The sequence below is a fragment of the Chiloscyllium plagiosum genome, chromosome 14, assembly GCF_004010195.1.
Source record: "Chiloscyllium plagiosum isolate BGI_BamShark_2017 chromosome 14, ASM401019v2, whole genome shotgun sequence".
NCBI lineage: Eukaryota > Metazoa > Chordata > Chondrichthyes > Orectolobiformes > Hemiscylliidae > Chiloscyllium > Chiloscyllium plagiosum.
In genome coordinates, this window is record NC_057723.1 from 6110741 (window position 1) to 6131702 (window position 20962).

The 20962-nt window shown below is 42.5% G+C and overlaps 2 protein-coding genes across 6 annotated transcripts in view; one reads left to right on the plus strand and one right to left on the minus strand.

Moving 5' to 3' along the window:
- The window catches only part of tmco6 (transmembrane and coiled-coil domains 6), a 57086-nt gene extending 56714 nt beyond the window's left edge, over positions 1 to 372 (minus strand). For all 3 annotated transcript variants that reach the window (XM_043703083.1, XM_043703081.1, XM_043703082.1), the window contains exon 1: positions 46 to 372. In XM_043703083.1, the coding sequence (XP_043559018.1) occupies positions 46 to 115 (70 nt within the window). In that variant the 5' untranslated portion in view covers positions 116 to 372. The remainder of the gene's footprint in view (positions 1 to 45) is intronic.
- Positions 373 to 5009: 4637 nt separating this feature from the next.
- The window catches only part of LOC122556879 (kinesin-like protein CIN8), a 24979-nt gene continuing 9026 nt past the window's right edge, over positions 5010 to 20962 (plus strand). Inside the window, exons 1-5 of one of the 3 annotated variants that reach the window (XM_043704135.1) lie at positions 5010 to 5142; positions 10644 to 10763; positions 11986 to 12037; positions 12863 to 12945; positions 17916 to 17963. In XM_043704135.1, coding sequence (XP_043560070.1) covers positions 10758 to 10763; positions 11986 to 12037; positions 12863 to 12945; positions 17916 to 17963 — 189 coding nt within the window. In that variant the 5' untranslated portion in view covers positions 5010 to 5142; positions 10644 to 10757. The remainder of the gene's footprint in view (positions 5143 to 10643; positions 10764 to 11985; positions 12038 to 12862; positions 12946 to 17915; positions 17964 to 20962) is intronic. The other 2 variants (XM_043704136.1, XM_043704138.1) reach the window with 2 other exon arrangements.

Below are 20962 nucleotides of genomic sequence, written 5' to 3' on the forward strand. Positions count from 1 at the left end.
CCCCCCTCCTCACCATCCCCGCCCCCCCTTCCTTCCTCTCCGTACCCCGCTCGTGCTGCCGCCTCTTGGCTTTAATCTCCTCCACGCCGCAAACTCGGTTCCGGTTCCGGATCATGTTCCCGCGGCCTCTGTGTGAGCCGCCGGGGCTGATCCTCTCACACGGACCGGTACAACCAAGGGGCCCGTTCTCCCGCTCCCACCGTCGCACGCTGATGACGCAAGTCGTCGTTGAACTCCGAATACAGCGCCACCCGCTGTCCCGGAGGCTGAATTGCGGCCCAGTTCCTCCCACACGCTCCCCTTGCCCTTCTTCTGAACACCAATATACACTCTGATAGCGTCCTAAACATGACAGCTCCTCTCCGAACAATTTTACTGCCCACCATCTGCAAAGCACAAATGAAGAGTGTGGTGGAATACTCCCCAGTTGTGTGGATGGGTGCAGCTCCAACAACTTTTAAGAAGCTTCACGCCATCCAAACCAAAGCAGCTGCTTGATTAGCATCACATCCACAAGCATCCACTCCCTCCACCACCAACGCTCTGTAGCAGCAATATGTAATAGCGACAAAATGCACTGCATAAATTCACCAAAGATCCTGAGAAAGCACCTTTTAAACCCTCAATCACTAGAAGGACAAGGGCTGCAGATACATGAAAACACCACCCCCTGCATGTTCCCCTCCAAGCCACTCACCATCCTGATGTAGAAATATATCGTTGTTCCTTCACTGTCGCTGGGTCAAAATTCTAGAATTCTCTCCTAAAGACCACTGTGGGGTGGGAGTACCTATGGACTGCAGTGGTTCAAGAAGGCAGATCATCAAACAGAACTAGGGATGGACAAGAGAAATTGAACAGAAGGATAGTGGGAATTGTGCTCTTATTGGCTGAAGTTACACACTAGAGTAAAGCAGCTCAATTGCAGGCGAATGCACGCGTTAGATGTTTGTGGGTTTAAGTCCCATTCCAGAGGCTTGAGAGCATAATCCACATAGATGTTGCTGCAGAGGATTTATAACCAGTATTGCCAATAGCCTCACAGATCAGGACACAGACTCATAAGAGATTCTGCAGTGGGTTTACATCCATTATTGTCAATATAGTGTGATTCAGTCAAGATATCAGTGATGAATCAGTTCAGGTTATTGTGTACAATTGTGGTTTCCTCATTAAAGAAAGGATATACCCTGTACTTGCCATGAAGTGTTTTTTTAAATGGAGAAACGTGAATGGCACAGCAAGCTCAATGGTTCTACTCCTGCTCCTACCTCTTACACTCCTACTGAAACATGCACGTTTTGATAATATTTCCTACAGTCTTTGTCAAAGATAAATAATTTGTTTACTTTCAACTTATTGCTCAGTAATAACAAAGCAGACCCAAAAACCTCATAAATCAGAATATTCTCTTAAAAATAGTGATTTATTATATAAATCAAAAGTTGCGTTTTTTTAAACATAAACCAATATAGATTAACAGTTGATTTATATATCTCATTAGTAGCCTGTTTAATCTCTAACAGATGGTATAAAACTACATTAGTCCTTCCATTTACCTTTTATTATAAAAGAAGACTCAATTTGAGTAGCTCAGTGGTTAGCACTGCAACCTAACAGCATCAGAACTTTGGGTTTGATCCTAGCCATGGGTGATTGTCTGTGTGGAGTTTGCACATTCTCCCCGTGTCTGCGTGGGTTTCCTCCGGGTGCTCAGGTTTCCTCACACAGTACAAAGATGTGCAGGTTATGGTGGATTGGCCATGCTAAATTGTCTATAGTGTCCAGGCATGTACAGGCGAGGTGGATTAGCCATGGAAAATGCAGGGTTAGGGGATAGGGTGGGCCTGGGTAGGATGCTCTCTGAAAGGTTAGGTGCAGACTTGATGGGCCAAATGGCCTCTTTCTGCACTGTAGGGATTTTAACTGTGATTCTCAAGGTTCTGGATCACTACCTTATCCTCTCCCTATTTAATTTACTCCTAGCTTCCAATCCCAGCTGACTGATCAACATTTCTATCAGAGATAAATGACATTCCATTTGCTCATATTGGTAGTTTCCTGTTGTACAGTTTTGCTGAAAAAAGACATATATTGTCAAAGATTTAGTTGTGCACTCATCAGGACAATATTGCAAGGGAATGACCATTTACACTGCCTGAGAACTCATACTGAACAGTTGGCAAGTCAACTCTGAATGGTAGAGATGCACCATGGAAAATGTACGAGACAGTTAACTATCAGGTTTTCTTTAAAATCAGACTTTGCCAGTTGATTAGTTAATGCATCGTTCTGGTGATCGGTGAATGAACTTGCATAGTCTGAATTTACCTGAGTCTGAATACAAAATACCTTGCAAAAACTGTAACAAACATTACATTGGACAAACAGGCAGAAAACCAGCCACAAAAAGACATGACCCACTCTCACTAATATCCTTACATACAGCTGAGGAAGGACACCACTTTGACTGGGGCAACACATCCAACCTAGGGCAAGCCAAACAAAGACACGCAGAAGAATTCCTAGAAGCATGACATTTCAACCAGAACTCTATCAACAAACACATAGACTTGGATCCCATTTACCACCCCTGGAGAAAAAGAACAGGAAATGACATCACAGTGTGAAATGACATCACCATAAGAAATGACATCACCAACCCAAGGAAACCCAAACACATATATAGAAAGCAAGCCATGCCAGCAGTATTTCATGTGGAGGCTCACTGATGATGTTACCTAGTATGGTAACAAACCATCTGAAAAATGAACCTTCCAACTCAGCGAGCAACCCTACACCCAGAACCTCAATCTGAGCTACAAATCTTCTCAAAATGAACTTTACTTTTTGTCCATTGGCTAAAATTATTTCTTTTATTCTGTCAGCTGATTTGAAGTTACACATGTTCATGGTTGCATTACCGGAACACAGCAGAAAGGTTTGTGACGTAGACACAGGAATACTAGGTACAGATGTCACTCTCTCATCATGAAGGTTGCAGAAGTTGTAACTGGTATCCTGATGGCACAAACAAAATTCAGCCCAGTCTAGACTTGCAGTGTGATTGGGTCTGCAGACTATGTCTGACCTAAATGAAATATTGCACTGTCGGAAATACTGACTGTTGCCGGGGGGGGGGGGGTAGCGGGCATGTGGGGATACATTAAATTGAGGCTGCTAATGGATGTCAAAGATCCATGGACATTATTTTGAAGAAAAATAGGATAAATGTCCTGATAAATTCTGAAAGAAGAGTTATACCAGACTCAAAACATTAACTCCATTTCTCTTTACAGATGCTGCCAGACCTGTAGGGTTTCTCCAGAATTCTCTGATTTTGTTTCAGGGTAAATGTCCTGCCCATGCATGCATTTATCCATCAGCCAACATCATGTAAAAGTCATTTCAGCAAGGGGCCTTGCTGTGAATTGCCTGCCAGGTTTCTTACGTTTCAACAGTGATTACATACCAAACATCATTGGCTGTCAACTTCAGAGCTGTCCTTGGGGCTGGTCTTCCTCTCATGTGTGCAGGCTTAAGTGTGGGGGGGTTGCACTTTTGGCCAATATCCCCCTTACCAGGAATTATTGGAAAAAAAAACTTCATTGGACAGATTTCTGGAGGTTTTATTTCCTGCCATTTGCCATTCCATTAGTCAGCTGACATGTTTAACAGCACATCTCCATGGCAACTGGAAAGTGAACCAATTTTTGACAGTCAGACAAAATCCACTTTATTGTCACATCCTTTTTTTTTCTGGCTGAGCCACAGAAACATTCAATGAAAATGAAGAAGAAACATTTTTTTTACCCCCACAATGATGTTGGTCTTCAGTTGCTCATTAATCACTCACTTTTGGAAATTCTAGAGAATCTTGCACTAACATAAACTGTTTTGGAGTCTGTACTTCAAATAGGGACATGTGTTTTGATTTGTCACCTCTCTCAGAGTCTCAGATTTCTCAACTCAGGCTCTCCATCTTAGTCAAAGGACCAACTTTTCTTGGATGAGGTAATGGTTCTGAGGGAGTTAATGTTAATGCTGTTTTAAGCTCAATCTTACTAAAGGATGTCATATTGTCTTTGGATAGAGACAGGGGAGATCTGTTTTGGTACCCTAGAGTTGCAGATGTATAATGCACAGATCCTGAGATTGAGTACTGAATAACTTTATCAACAAGTTCATGCAAATTGTACCATTTGTAATAAACTACCTTAAAATGTATGACTAGTGCCTCTTCTGTTCAGAATTACCAATGGTCTATCCCTTACCATTGATTATTAGTCAGGCGTAAGATAGAGAAAGGAGAATTGGTGGCAGCCAGCTACATTATCCACCAATATTACCTGGTGGCATTGTTCAAAATACTGGATCTTTACTTTCCAAATTATTGTCACTGAACTGCCAGTGACCTTTACCTCAGATACACAAAACACTTGCCTTAAATTAAGACTCTTCTTTTCAAAGAAATGGCAGGAGGGTGGAGAGAGAGGAAATCTTGAATTTTACAGAAGAAAAATGGCAAATTTATAACAGCGCCCTGAGGGAGCATAAAAATTGTAAATTGAAGAAAGTTATAAAGGATGGTAAAGCTTTGAGTAGTTTTGACTGAGAGCCAGTGGAACAGGACAAAATTAAATGAATTATTCATAATTTAACTGACCGGCCCTTCCACTGTGAAATGGCTCCCTGCCTGCTAAAAAATTCATTGTAAATTTGCAGCAAAAGAACACGCCATCTTTTAATTATTCACCTGTTGAGTATTGAATCGTGTGGCTGAGTCCCAGTTTGCAAAACTAAAGGCACTGAGTGATGCTTAAGAAGACAAAAGTGGAACAAGTGAATATTTCCCCCAGCGAACAGGCAGTCACTGGACTGAAAAAGGTCCTTTAAATATTTAGGACTTTATACCTGCTTCCAAAAGGTATCTTGAGTCTTGACAAATATTTGATTTAAAACATAAAATAACAAGTACATTGTAGGCCAGTCAGCATTTGAAAGATGATCAATACCAACTTGCATTTGTATAGCATCTTGAAATAACTCAAGGTGCTTTGCAGGAGCATTACTGAAAGAAAATTTAACATTGAGTTAAAGAAGGAGTGATTAGGACAGATGCCTGAAAGCTTGGATAAATAGGTAAGTTATAAGGAAATTTTAAATAACCTCTTCACTAGCTGTCCAACAGGAGCATGAAGATTGTAAACAGAAGGATACAAAGGCCCAGTTACAAAAGATGACAGAGGAGATGTCAAAAGTAGGTTCTTTACGCAGAGAGCGGTGGGTGCATAGAATGCACTACTAGCGGTGGTAGTAGAGTCAGAGACATTAGGGACATTTAAGCGACTGTTGGACAGGCACATTGATGACAATAAATTGAGGGGTGTGTAGATTGATCTTTGATTAAGATAAATGCTTGGCACAACATTGTGGACTGAAAGGCCTGAACTGTGCTGTACTGTTCTATGTTCTAAAACTCCGAATAGCTCAGTTTGATAGGATGAGAAATGCTTTTCTTCACCTGTTCCATTTAATGCATAAATATTTGCACAGGACACGGGGCTGACTAACCTGAACACGCTTAAAAAAAAAGAGGTCTCTGTCCACCTGATCACACAGCATCCAATCAGGGAGCTGAAAACAGCCTAATCATTGGAGGTCCCTTGCAAATGAGGATGACTCAAACCCCCTCTCAGGGTGAGTCTGTACAGACTGATGGGGCCTGCCACAGGCTCTGTTACACTTGGGGTAGAAGGTGGTCGTGGGAAGGGGGTGGGTGGTGTGTTGGTGAGGCAACACCCTCCTTTCCCTGTTTTCTCCCAGCTTCCTCTTTTTCCTGACGGCAAGTCTTGATGCCTTCCTGAATGTTTCTCCTCCACTTTGGATGGTCTTGGGCCAGTGATTCCCTGGTGTCTGTGGGAATGCTGCACTTCCCCAGTTGAGACCTTGAGGGTATCTCTGAAGCACGTTCTCTGCCCACCTGGGGCTGGCCTACCATTTCGGAGCTGGGAGTAGAGCACCTGCCTGGGGATTCTCATGTCAGTCAGCCTACATTATGTGCTTAAGCCTCTGCAATGGGATGTTAACCCACAGTCAGCTCGCTGAGTAGCAGAGGAGTTGCCCACTGAGCAACAGTTGATTTAACTAATGCATTTGAGAGAACATGCAGGAGGTAAGTCTTCATTTTGCTGGCCTGGTGTAAAACTGGTGCTGACAAAGTAGGATTTCAATTAAAACTGTTTAGTTTGTAATGATGGTATTTTATTATCCCATCTATCTAGGTGAAAATTTGAAAATATACCATGGACAAAAGAAAGTTTCCTCAGTTGAATACAGAGCATGCTAGTATCAATATTTTATATCTCAATTTATTTGTCATGATATTTGATAGTTAGGACAAAACAATTGGTTTTAGCTAACTGACAACCCTATCATTCCATATCTCTGTAACTGAGCTGGTTACCTGGCTGTTGGAATGTTGTCACTGGATTTCCTTTGCTTGTTTTAATGTCTTTGTTGGAAAACTAATTGGACCAGGCATTGATGTAGTTTACTGGCAACTTTTAAGGTGCGCTGTTTGACAGGCAATGGATTATTCTAAAGGATGAAAGCACTAGAGGAATAGGCTGTCTGAGACTTAATTTATTTTGTTTCTAGAACATTCCAGATTCCTTTTCCTTATGCATGATCAATTAATCAGTGAAAGTTTACTTCTTATCAATAACTAGTAGGGCGCTCACAAGGAGTCACGACTGACTGTGTGGAGTTTGCACGTTCTCCCCGTGTCTGCGTGGGTTTCCTCCGGGTGCTCCGGTTTCCTCCCACCATCCAAAGATGTGCAGGGTCAGGTGAATTGGCCATACTCAATTGCCTGTAGTGTTAGGTAAGGGGTAAATGTAGGGGTATGGGTGGGTTTCGCTTCGGCGGGTTGGTGTGGACTTGTTGGGCCGAAGGGCCTGTTTCCACACTGTAATCTAATCTAATCTAAATCTAAATTGGCACCATCTTGAATCCAGGTTGAGAACAGCTTCTTCCCTGCCATTATTAGACTGATGAATAGACTCTCGAACTTCAAATAACGTTGATCTTGCGAATGTTGATCTTGTCTTGCGTACATCCTGTGCGGCATTACCTGTACGCCTTACTCCATCCAAGGTCAAAAATCACATGACACCAGGTTAGAGGTCAACTGGTTTATTCAAAATCACAAGCTTTTGGAGCGCTGCTCCTTCTTCAGGAATCCAAGTACTTTACTCTGTCCAAGTATTTTTCACCCTATGATCTCTAGGTCCTTGAGTACTATGATCTGCTGGTACTGTTCGCAAAACAAAGCTTTTCACTGTAGTTAGGTACACGGGACAATAAATCAAATCAATCAATGAGTAGGCATGTACCTCAGGAAACAATGACTATGAATTTACTGCTAATATAGAATCATTGAATAAAACAGCAGAGAAGGACATCATTTGACCCACTGAGTCTTTGCTTGTTCTTTTGAAGAGTGGTCAAGTTAGCCCCATTTCCCTGCTTTTTCTTCATATCCTTATGATATTGTTCTTCAAATAGCTATCTGATTCCCTTTTGAAACTTACTATTGAACCCATATCTATCACCCACCATGCCTTTCAGGCTGTGCATCCTAGATTCTAACCACATGGAAAGGGTGAATAGCTAAGGTCTTTTTCTCAGGATAGAGCAGTCCAAAACTAGAGTGGTTAGGTTTAAGGTGAGAGGGGAAAAGGTTTAAAAGGAACCTGAGGAGCAACGTTTTCACACAGAAGGTGGTGCATGTATAAAATGAGCTGCCAGAAGAAGTGGTGGAAGCTGGTACAATTAGAACATTTAAAAGACATCTGGAAGGGTACATGAATAGGAAGGGTTTCGAGGGATATGGGGTAAATGCTGGCAATTGGGACTAGATTAATTTAGAAGGGTCTGTTTCTGTGCTGTACAGCTCTGTGACTGTTGCATAAAATAATTCATTCTTTGTGTTGCTTCTGGTTCTTTTGCCAATCGTTTTAAATCTGCTAAATGACTCTTCAGCCAATCATAACTATCTCTCTACATTTAGTCTATCTTCCCCCTTTATGACCCTAAACAGTTTCATCCATCTCTGCTGTAAGGGGAGCAGATCTTCTCTGGGCAATCCACATCATTGTAGTCCCTAACCTTTGGAGCAATTCGAAGAAAAGCTTCAAGTCCTTCTTAAAATGATGGTGCTCAGAGTGTAGGAATTTAATTATACCAGAGATTAACAATGTGGGGTTAGTATTGACTGGAAACTGAACTTGATGCACCATATGGCTGCAAGAGCAGGTCAGAGGCTAGGAATGCTACAGCACATTACTCACCCCTCAAATCCCATGTCTGTCCACCATCTACAAGGCACAGCTCAGGAGTGTTATCGAATACTCCCCACTTGCCTGGATGTGTGGGGCTCCAAGAACACTCAAGAACCTTGACATCATTCAGAAGTGTTCTCTCTCTCCATCCACAAAGCACAGTTGCGGTAGTGTGTACCATCTGCTCCAAATTACCAATTTCCTTAAACAGCACCTTCCAAACCCATGACCACTTCGATATAGAAGGACATGATCAACAGATACTTGGTAACACCACCACATGCAAGTTCCCCATCAAACCACTCACCATCCTGACTTGGAAATATATTGCCATTCCTTCACTGTCACTGGGTCAAAATCCTGGAATTCCCTCTCTAACAGCATTATGGGTTTACCCACAACAGATGGACTGCAATGGTTCAAGAAAGCAGCTCACCACCACCTTCTCAAGGGGTAACTAGGGACAAGCAATAAATGCTGGGCCCAGCCAGCGATACCCATGTCCCATGAATGAATAGATCGTGGGAGGAAACTGGAGCAAACCCACGCAGACACAGGCAGAATGCGCAAACTCCACACAGAGAGTCACCTGAGGCAGGAATTGAACCCAGGTCTCTGGCGCTCTGAGGCAGCAGTGCTAACCACTGTGCCACCGTGCCATCTCTAAATCTAATTGTACAGAATCCATTGACAGAATACTACAGGAGGAGGACAAACAGCCCATTGAGTCTGTACCAGCTCTATTGAAAAACAATCCAACTGAAACAACTCCTACCACCATATATATATATATATATATATATAAATACACACACACACACACACGACATGCTCTGCACCTGATGAAGGGGCTACACTCTGAAAGCTTGTGATGTCAAATAAACCTGTTGGTCTATAACCAGGTGATTTTGGTCCATTTTCTCATCAAGACATCATTTTAAAGATAGAAACAATCTGGGATACACTCACCTTCTTTTGCGTATGTTTTTTGATACGACTGGTTTAGTTTTTCATCTTTCTGTTGTAATTCAGCTAATTTCTCTGAACTAAAGATATCTTTCACCTTTTCTTGTTTATTCTCAATCATTTGATCAAACATAGTCTCTGACAAATGAACTTCAGCTTCCTTATTTTTATTCTCTGATTTCTCCTCCTGCTTCAACCTGTGGCTTTGTGACACTGAGCCAATTTTGGATCAGGCTCACCACATTTCTCATTATCTTGTGGGCTTTTATTTTCCTGACCAGTCTGCCAAGTGGAATCTTGTCAAATGCCTTACTAAAACCTATGTACTGTAGACAACTTCCACTGTACTCCCCTTGTCAATCCTCTTTGTTGCTTCCTCAGCTAAGTTATTAATACACAAGCTTTCTTTGACGACATCAATTTAAATATCCCTGAATAATCTGTGCTTTTTAAGTGATAGCTTATCGTATCTCTTGGAATTGATTCTAATAATTTGGTCACCACCGAAGGCAGACAGACCAGTCTGAAATTATTTGGCCAGTCCCTCCAGAGTTTCACCATTCATCCTGGAACTCCTTCTCTAATGGCACTGAGGGCATATCTCCACCACATGGACTCCAGTGGTTCAAGAAGACAGCTCACCCCCACCTTCGCAAGGGCAACTAGGGACAGGCAATGAACACTGGCCCAGCCAGCAATGACCAAATCCCATAAGTGAACAAAAAAAAAGATTGTATTGACTATTTCAAAATCAAGGGGGCATAAGTTTAAAGTGAAAAGTCGAGAGGATTTAAGGAAACAGTGGGTGTCTAGCAATGGACTGACTAGGAAGGGAATTGAGGTGGAAAACCTCAGAGCCTTTAAAAAAGTCTTGGCTGAACACCTGAAATGTCATAACATTCAAAGTTATAGATCCAGGGCTGGAAAGTGGAGCGAGTATAGATTTAGAGTAGATTCAGATGGGCTGAAGGGCCTCCTGTGTACTGTATGATTCTGTGAATCTTCTTCAGTTAGAATACCAGCTTTCTCCTTCTCCTTATGAAGACATTGACAAAGGATTCATTAAGATCTTTGCCCAAATCTCCTGCATTCACTGATAAGCAACTCCGTACATCTCTGAAAGACCCTGCTCTTTTCTCACTTACTCTTATGTTCTTAACATATTGACAAAAAATTTTAAGATTTTCCTTGATCTTACCTGACGAGGTGTTTTCAAATCCTCTCTTTGCTTTCCAAATTTCTTTTTTCACTCCCCTTCTGTAAACTTTCCATAGTAGTTTTTTTGTGACTGTCATAAGTTTTTTCTGCTTGAACTTACCCTTGAACTTCTAGATGACCCAGGGGCTCTGAATTTGGCAGTACCACCCTTTATCTTTGTGGAAAGTAGTTGAAAAGAAACTATTTTCACTGATCGAGATATCCAGCGCAAAGGATCATAACCTTGAAATGAGGGTGAGCCATTTTGTGGGATGATATCCTGATGACTCCTTCACACAAAGGGTAGTGGAAATTGGGAATTCTTTCTCCCGAAAAACTGATGATGGTGGGCAAGAATTGAACATTTGAAAACTGAGATTTACTGAGTAAGGATATTGAGGCATTATGGGGGAGATGGAGTTAACAGACAAAGTAGCCATGATCCAACTGAATGCTGGAACAGGCGTAAGGGGCTGAATGGACTCTTCCTATGCTCTTTAACTTTGAAGTCAGATTAATTGTGGCCTCTGTGCAAACTTAGAGTCATAGAGACATACAGCATGGAAACAGACCCTTTAGTCCAACTTGTCCATGCTGACCAGATATCCTAAAATAATCTAGTTCCATTTGCCAGCACTTGGCCCATAGCCCTCTAAACCCTTCCTATTCATATACCCATCCAGATGCCTTTTAAATGTTGTAATTGTACCAGCCTCCACCACTTCCTCTGGCAGCTCATTCCATACACGTACCACTCTCTGTGTGAAAAAGCTGCCCCTTAGGTCCCTTTTAAATCTTTCCCTCTCACCCTAAACCTATGCCCTCTAGTTTTGGACTCCCCTTGTCAAAAAAAAACACGCAGCAGGACCTTAAACATAGGAACTGGAAACAAAGTGGATTCTGCTATATCATGGAACTATCTATAACGATAGATTGTCTTGGCAATAGATATTTCTGGTAGATTTGTAGTCACCATCCTCTTTCCTGATGTGTCTCCACAGGGGTTTCTTGTTCAAGTTGGTGTAAGGTGTACTTGGTTTAAAAATGTGTTGCTGGAAAAGCGCAGTCGGTCAGGCAACATCAAAGGAGAAGGAGAATCGAAACGTCGATTCTCCTTCTCCTTTGATGCTGCCTGACCTGCTGCGCTTTTCCAGCAACACATTTTTAAACTCTGATCCCCAGCATCTGCAGTCCTCACTTTCTCCATGGTATACTTGGTAGTTTATCAAGAAGGAGTACATATCTTAAACATTATGTGCTTTATTGCTTGATAGCAACTAGGTATAAGTTACATTGGTATAATAGACACAGTCACTGAGACCTTGATGTTAGACCTGACTCCTTCATGTTTCAAAGCTGTTCCCTGTCTGGGTCCATGTGACTTCATCGTGTTGGGTGTTGCGTTAACCCTTTCAGAGCCTTATCCAACAGATTCCTACCTTAAAAATGGACTTCTTGCCAATTGTTTTTGTTTCAGACAATGGAACAAGCCCGACTGCAAGTTGCTATTGGACTCCAGCAAATCTCAGGTGAGAGATTTGTATCATCTCATTCCTTCAAAGTTTGGAGTTTGGGATCATGTCCCATCATATTTAACTGCGAGACCATTCTGAGAACCAGCCACTGTGCTGCTTGGGGGACCGTGTTTCTGGGAACGGTGGGCGTGGTTTAGGTTAGTTTTCCTATGGCCTGCCCATTGAGATCACATTGGATTGTTAATGCAGGAGGTGGATATTAGTATCAGGGAGTTGAACAAGTAAACTGCTGTTTTCAGAATGATATTAGCTTCTGCACTTATTTACATGAATAATGACTAGATTCCATTAACCATGAAATGTTTTGGGACTTGAAAAGTTTGATAAATAGGTTTGAATGCTCAATATGTATATTCTTTACTATATTAGAATGCCATTACAATAACACACACATGTTCTTTACTAATTCCTTATGCAGTAATAAACTGCATTAAATTTGAAGTATGAAATAATTGTTTTAATGTTAATAATCCATTTATCAAACAACCGGTTTACTCCAGTTTATTGGCAGTTCAAACTTCAATATAAACTCCAGTCTGTTCTGTTCCTTTCCTGAACAACTGAGGTAAACCAAACCTTAAATATGTCTCTATTCACTCTGGAGTATGTCCTGGTTCATTTTTAAAGGGATGATCATATACAGTAATTAGAATTGTAACCTGAATCTAAATTTCAGGCACTATTTAATGTCTTGCCTTTTAAACCATCTGTCGCAGCACCTCAGTCTGTCAATCAGAAGTTTTTGGGAAGGTCAATAATACACAGAGGATGTATTTTCATTAACCTCTTTCCTCTCTGAATTTTTGTTTGGACTTACAGACAAGGTCGAGGGAAGATTAATGTCAGTGACAGTCAAAGATCCTAAAACTTTGTCCGTAATAAATCAGAACACAGGAGAAGAGGTCAGTCAAAAACAAAATCAGCCATTTGAAGACTTGGAATAAGTCTTATGTATTAATCAATATTTATGTGCTTGATGCACCTTTTCAGGCTCTCTTGAATTCCAAATATGTGTCTCACCTGCTCCCAACCCCGTACAAATGGAATCTGCCATTTACTGGAATATGGAAGCAGGGAAGCTCTTCCATAGCTGCACAGGAGCGTTGGTGAGACAACACCTAGAATACAGTGCCCAGTTTTGTACAGCTTATTGAACGAAGAATACATTTGCATTGTATGCAGTTGGGAGAAGATTCACTCTGCTGATTCCCCAGACGTTTATGACGTGGAAACGTTGAGCATGCCAGAGGTCGCTGGAGTTTAGCAGAACGTGATGTGATCTCATTGAAACATGACACTACACCAGGTTATAGTCCAACAGGTTTATTTGGAAGCACTAGCTTTCGGAGTGCTGCTCCTTCATCAGGTGGTGCACAACAACTTGACAAAGGAGGGGAGCTCTGAAAGCTAGTACTTCCAAATAAACCTGTTGGACTATAGCCTGGTGTTATGTGATAATTAGCTTTGTCCACCCCAGTCCAACACCGGCACCTCCAAGTCATTGAAACATAGAAGCTTCAGAAAGGGCTCAAGAGGGTAGATGCTGAGAGGATGTTTTTCTTGATGGGGGAAGTCTAGAACCCGGGACTATTGTTTCAGAATATGAGATCAACCATTTAAGGGAGAGGGGAGTATCAATTTTGTCACTAAAAGGGTCTGTTGTGTAAGGGGCTGAAAGGGTTAACAGTGAGGCGTGCCTTCAGGATCTCCCACTGTGATGTCTTATGAACTTGGTGGGAGAACAACTGAGGATCTTGGAGTGAGACCTACCGTTGAAATCCTTCTCATAGCCTCTGTCACATCACATCAGCTAGCTTGTATTAATTGTTAAGAAGCAGCGTCTTGTTTAAGACAATGGCCTCTTCCAGTTAGACTATCAAATGGTTTTCTTCTATCACACCAGTCCAGGTGCATCTGTAGATAGCTAACCTGAAAGCAAATGGTAGCAGCAAACATATCTCATGGTGGATAATGGTACACACAGCCTCAATACAACATAGTGACCAGCAGGGAGGATTATTTATACAACAGGAATGTGGTCTTTTATAACTATCCACACTAGACAGCTCTAGACGCTTGGGAAATCGACATTTCCTGATGAAGGTCTTTTGCTGAAAATGTCGATTCTCCTGCTCCTCGGATGCTGCCTGACCTGCTGTGCTTTTCCAGCACCACTCTAATCTTAACTCTAATGACCAGCATCTGCAGTACCAATGTCTGCCTAGCTCTAGAGGCTTTGAACATATTCAAGGTTGAGGTAGATTTTTGAACTGTTGAGTGGATTGATGTATAGATAGATATAGATATATAGAGATGGAAATGTGTTGCTGGAAAAGCGCAGCAGGTCAGGCAGCATCTAGGGAACAGGAGAATCGACGTTTCGGGCATTAGCCCTTCATTCCTGAAGAAGGGCTAATGCCTGAAACGTCGATTCTCCTGTTCCCTAGATGCTGCCTGACCTGCTGCGCTTTTCCAGCAACACATTTCCATCTCTGATCTCCAGCATCTGCAGACCTCACTTTCTCCTCATAGATATATAGAAACAGACAGGAAAATGGAGTTGAAACCAAAGATCAGATCAGCCATGATCTTATTAAATGGGAAAAAAAAACAGGTTTGTGGGGAGGTATGGCTAACAAAAGTTGCTTTTTCTTATGTTCTTGTGTTATTTTTTTGTTCATTCATCAGTGACACCTTTTGTTAAGAAGGAGAGGGAATATGAATTAAATGATACGTGTGGTGGAGGAACTGAGAGGTTGGTAATGTATGTACACAGTCCATTGTGGCTGGCAGGAGATGTTGAGAGGGCTATTAAAGAGGCATATTGAACCTTGGGTTTTATAAATAGGGGATTGGGTACAAGAGCAAGGAGCTCCTGCTAACCCTTTATAAATCACCGGAGTCTTGCATTTAATTCTGAGGACTATGTTATAGAACAGACATCAAGATCTTGGAGATGGAAGTTACTGGAATGCTGCCCTTACAGGGGATTTCACAGAGCTGGAGATTTTGGAGAAGCTGAGACTACTCTCACTGAGCAGGGAAGTTGAAAGCAAAATTAATTAGCTATTCAAAATTAGTTGTAATGGAGTCTCCAGTATCGAGTAGTGATGGTGAGGGAGGGCACTGAGCAGGGGAACTTATCTCCTGACTCTTCAAAGTCTGTCCACCATCTACAAGGCACAAGTCAGGAGTGTGGTGCAATACTCCCCACTTGCCTGGATGGGTACAGCCCCATCAGGAGCACTCAAGAAACTTGACAACATCCAGGACAAAGCAGCCTGCTTGATTGGCACCACATCCACAAACATCCACTCCCTCTGCCACTGGCACTCAATAACAGCAGTGTGTACTATCTACAAGATGCACTGCCAGAAATTGACCAAAGATCCTCAACAGCACCTTCCAAACCCATGATCACTAGGAGGACAAGGGCAGCAGATGCATGGGAACACCACCATCTGCAAATTCCTTTCCAAGCCACACACCATCCTAACTTGGAAATATACCGCCATTCCTGCTCTCTCACTGGGTCAGAATCTTGGAATACCCTCCATAAGGGCATTGTGGGTCAGCACATGGACTGCAGTGGTTCAAAAAGGCAGCTCATCACCTGCTTCTCAAGGGCAACTAGGGACAGACAATAAATGTGGGCCTAGACAGCGACGCCCACGTCCCGCAAATGAATTTTTAAAAAAATCAGGGTTTGGGAATAGATACAGGATGTGCAGGACCATGAACCCTCAGAGTGGGTGGACGCTGGAGGTCACACTAATGTGGGGAGGGTAGGGGGCAGCCTCAAAATACGGTTCAGAAATGGAAGCAGTTTGACTTCAGGAGTCTGGTGCACGACGGAGAGGCAAGCAGCTGACTCAGTGGTGAGGTTGAGCCTGACGATGGCGATAGAGAATCCGAGATGACCTGTGTTTTGTGAAACAAGGAGATGCAACTATTTCTGGAGGTCCAGCCTCACCCTGGAAAACGGTGCCTGGAGGACCTGCCAACAGGTAATAACTCAAACTATGACTCCTAGAGACCTGAGTGACCCAGACTCCAACATGAGTGATCTGCTATCGAGCTAGGATCCCTTGGAAGGTAAGGGGCTGGGAATGTCTTCTTGAGAAAATGTTGGACATTACCCCAATCCTTACAATTTACCCAGATCAGTGGTGCAAGAAGAGAATCAGCCCTTTAATTTGAACTCAAATATTCTACCCATCATGACACAACTGACCTTCTATTCTCTCAACTGCTTTAGCAGCCAGTCACCATGTGCATTATGTAGTTGCCAGATCAGTCAGGGAGGGAGCCAAGCAGGGTGACTTGAGCAGTTGTGCCAAGACTATCAGCTGTTGGCGACAGTGCAGCAGGAGGTGGAACAGTTGAATACATCCTTTCTGCATCATTGGAAGAAGCAGCAGACACATAAAAAATTCCTCAGCCCAGGCTTCACTCCATGTCAATACACCAAATCCAACCTTGTTGAACCTGGATTTCACTTCATATCTGCAATGACCTGGTGCCAGTGAAATAAGGAATCCATGCTTCATGATCTTTGAACCCTCAGTGTGTACAACTTGCATGTTACATTATGTTGAGCTTTGGGTAGATAAGGAAAAATTGTCTCCACTGGCAAGAGGACAAAGTGATGAAATAATGGGTGATAAAGACAGAGATGCCAGGAAAAAGAGAAGAAATGTCTCCACATTGAGTTGATGCACCTTCATGAAAGGATGGTAGAAACAGCTTCAATGTAAAGTTTCACAAAGAGAATTAGAGAAATAGTTGAAATGGCCTCTTGCTGTTCTGTATGTTTTTCACTCATATTTAACCCCTCTGAGCACCAGTGGTTGATGGAATCTGACTGATTGAACCAGTACAGAGACATTCCTTCTCAGGTCAATGAGCCCCGACAGGGGCTGGATCTTGCAGCTTCTGTCCCAGGGGTAGGTAATGTATGCATTCCACAACAATAGTGCTCTGTCTGGTATGATTCGATGTTAAGATACTGGTGGGCCTTTTTCTGCATCCCTTTGCTACTCATGTTGATCACGTTCCTCAATATCCTTAGGCAGGGAGTTAGGCAGAAGTGAGGACTGCAGATGCTGGAAACCAGAGTTTAGATTAGAGTGGTGCTGGAAAAGCATAGCAGGTCAGGCAGCAAGTGAGGAGCAGGAAAATCATGTTTCAGGCAAAAGCCCTTCATCAGGAATGGAGGCAGGGAGCCTTCAGAGATAAGGTGAGAGGGGGAGGTTTAGGGCTGGGGAGAAGGTAGCAAAGAGTACAATAGGTGAATGGGGGTGGGGATGGAGATGATAGATCAGAGGGGAGCAGATAGGTGGGAAGGGAGGTTGGCAGGTAGGACAGGTCATGAGGACAGTGCTGAGCTGGAAGGTTGGAACTGAGGTAAGGTGGGAGGAGGGGAAATGAGGAAACTGGTGAAGAACTTAGGCAGGGAGTTACCTTGCTATAACACTGGAAAGCACCTCAGTGTAAATGGGATAATGCAGGAAGGTAGACAATCAGCAATGGTCAGATCGGATGATGGTGCAGCTTAAGTGGCCAAAAGAGTACTCTTTTTTTCAACTTCTAATAAGACCACACGATGTAGGAGCAGAGTAGGCCATTCGGCCCATTGAATCTGCTTGCCCCGCTCAACCTAAAACCACCGTATCATTCTGGTCATGCCTTCTGTGAAAACTAGCAAGAGTTCTGAAGGGTGACAGTGCCCAACAGTTGATTGCAAGCTCTAGGCTCTAACCCTGGAGGATCCTGCTCTAACTTGATGGTGTCGATTGTACGTGCAAGGTGCAAGGAACAAGCTTGATGAATCTTTCCATGGGATTTCATCCATGTAATTTCGTGTTTTCAGGATCGGACATTTGAATGTGATGCTGTCTTCATCCAGGACACTGAGCAGGTGAGCAAACAGGATGTTGTAGCTTCAGGAAGAGTTCTCTTTACTTTACTAGTTCTTCACCACAAATAACTTTCTCACTCTGTTGTGGCACCCTGCGTGATCCTTGTTTATAGTATTCAGAACTTCAAAATATTATTGCTGAAATGTTAATCTAGAAACCTAGGTAATGTTCTGGGGACCCACTAGCATATGGTGAATTTGAATTCGATAAAAATTTGGATTAGGGAGACAAGTGATGATGTGAATCCATTGTTGATTGTAGGAAAAACCCATCTGTTTCATTAATGTCCTTCCTGGAAGGAAACTGCCATCCCTACCTGGTCTGGCCTACATGTGACCCCAGACCCCTGCAATGTGGCTGACTTGTAACTGCCCTCTGGGAAATTAGGGATGGGGCAATAAATACTGGCCTGTCAAGTGACACCCTCATCATGTGAATGAAAAAATACACATGTTGTTGAAATGCAGTTCTCCTCATCTCAGACCAAAATGGACTTACTTATAAGGCTATGACCCTTCGCTATGGATCTCCTGCCCCATAGCCCATGCCTTAATTCCTTTTACATTCTTTTCACTCAGTATTTTTCTGTAGTGGTGAGTTATACCTTCCTGTCACTCTCTAGGTAAATGTATTTCTCTTGAACATATAGCTCACATATTTGTCACTTAGTTTTGCTTTCCTCATGCAAGTCACATAGTTTTCTCTACGTATATGAGATTATAAGACCATAAGACAAAGGAGATGAAGTAGGCCATTCAGCCCATCAAGTTTGCTCCACCTTTCAGATGGCTGATCTAATCATCCTCAACTCAATTTTCCTGCCATTTCCCAGTAACCTTGATTTCCTTTCTAATGAAAAATCTATCTCAGCCTTGAATATACTTAATGATCCAATCTCGACAGCTCTCTGTGATAAAGAATTGTGCAGATTCACTAGCCTCTGAGAGAAGAAATTCCTTCTCATCTCTGATTTAATTTTATGACACCTTATTCTGAGATTATATCCTTTCATCCTAGAATCTCCCACAAAGTGAAACAACCCCTCTCCACGTCTACTCAGTCAAGTCCTCTCAGAATCTTGTCTTTTCAATAAGGTTGCCTTTCATTTATCGATATTATAATGAGTACAGGGTCAACCTACTCAACCTCTCCTCAGTAGATAATCCTTCATACCTGGCATCAATCTAGTAAACTTCCTTTGGACTGTCTCCAATATTTTTCCTTAGATACGGAGCCCAAAACTGTCCCTAGTATTCCAGCTGTGATCTGACTACTGCCTGTGGTTGTAGCAAAACCTCCCTATTTCTGTATACCATTCCCACCAGGCAAACATTCTACTTGCTTTTCTATAATATGCTGAACTTGGATGCTAGCTTTTTGTGATTCATGGACAATCAAGCCCAATCATAATGGTGATCTTATTAAAAATGTCACAACTTAATCGGGAAGTGTATGCTGATAATCCTGCCCATGTCCCACAAGTCATCAAAATATGAATTCATTTATAAAATCCCAATGAGACCAACAAAATAGCCAATTCTGAGTTCTATCTACACCTATCGCTTACTCCTTACCTCCTCTCCCCTATTTTGTGTAAGCAACCTTTATTGTCTTTTGCAAAAAGTTCACCATGAGTCTGTTATAAATTAGTTATAAATTCATTGACTCGCCTTTCCATGGTGAACATGGCTCATCAAGCCAAGTCTCAATTTGCATTCTGGCTTTTCCAGTATTGCCATCAGCTGGGATCATATCAGAATAAGAGATCTCCCTTTTAAGATGGATTTTTTTTTGTCTGAGAAGTCATTAGAGTGAGAATTCTCTTTCAGTCATAGAGTCATAGAGATGTACAGCACGGAAACAGACCCTTCGGTCCAATTTATCCATGCTGACCAGATATCCCAATCCAATCTAGTCCCACCTGCCAGCACCCAGCCCATATCCCTCCAAACCCTTCCTAATCATATACCCATCCAAACACCTCTTAAATGTTGCAACTGTACCAGCCTCCAGCACTTCCTCTGGCAGCTCATTATATACACGTACCACTGTCTGTGTGAAAAAGTTGCCCCTTAGGTCTGTTTTATAGCTTTCCCCTCTCACCTAAACCTATGCCCTCTAGTTCTGGACTCCCCCACCCCAGGGAAGAGACTTTGTCTATTTTCACAAGGTTCGTGAAGGTTTGTAGCTCAGGTTGAGGTTTAGGGTGTAGATTTGCTCGCTGAGCTGTAGGTTTGATATCCAGACATTTCATTACCTGGCTAGGTAACCTCATCAGTGGTGACCTCCAAGTGAAGCCCTTGGCTGGATATCAAACCTACAGCTCAGCAAGCAAACCTACACCCTAAACTTTGTCTATTTACCCTCAAGATTTTATAAACTTCTATAAGGTCACCCCTCAGCCTCAGCCTATTCAACCTCTCCCTATATCTCAAATCCTTCTGAACCCTTTCAAGTTTCACAACATTCTTCCGATAGGAAGGAGACCAGAATTGCACACAATATTCCAAAAGTGGCCTAACCAATGTCTTGTACAGTCGAAACATGACCTCCCATCTCCTGTACTCAATACTCTGACCAATAAAGGAAAGCATAACAAATGCCTTCTTCACTATCCTATCTATCTGAGACTCCACTTTCAAGGAGCTATGAACCTGTACTCCAAGGTCTCTTTGTCCAGCAACAGTCCCTAAGACCTTACCATTACGTGTATAAGTCCTGCTAAGATTTGCTTTCCCAAAATGCAGCACCTCACATTTATTTGAATTAAACTCCATCTGCCACTTCTCAGCCCATTGGCCCATTTGGTCAAAATCTGTTGTAATCTGAGGTAACCCTCTTCGCTGTCCACTACACCTCCAATTTTGGTGTCATCTGCAAACTTACTAACTATATCTCTTATGCTCACATCCAAATAATTTATATAAATGACGAAAAGTAGTGGACCCAGCACCGATCCTTGTGGCACTTCACTGGTCACAGGCCTCCAGTCTGAAAA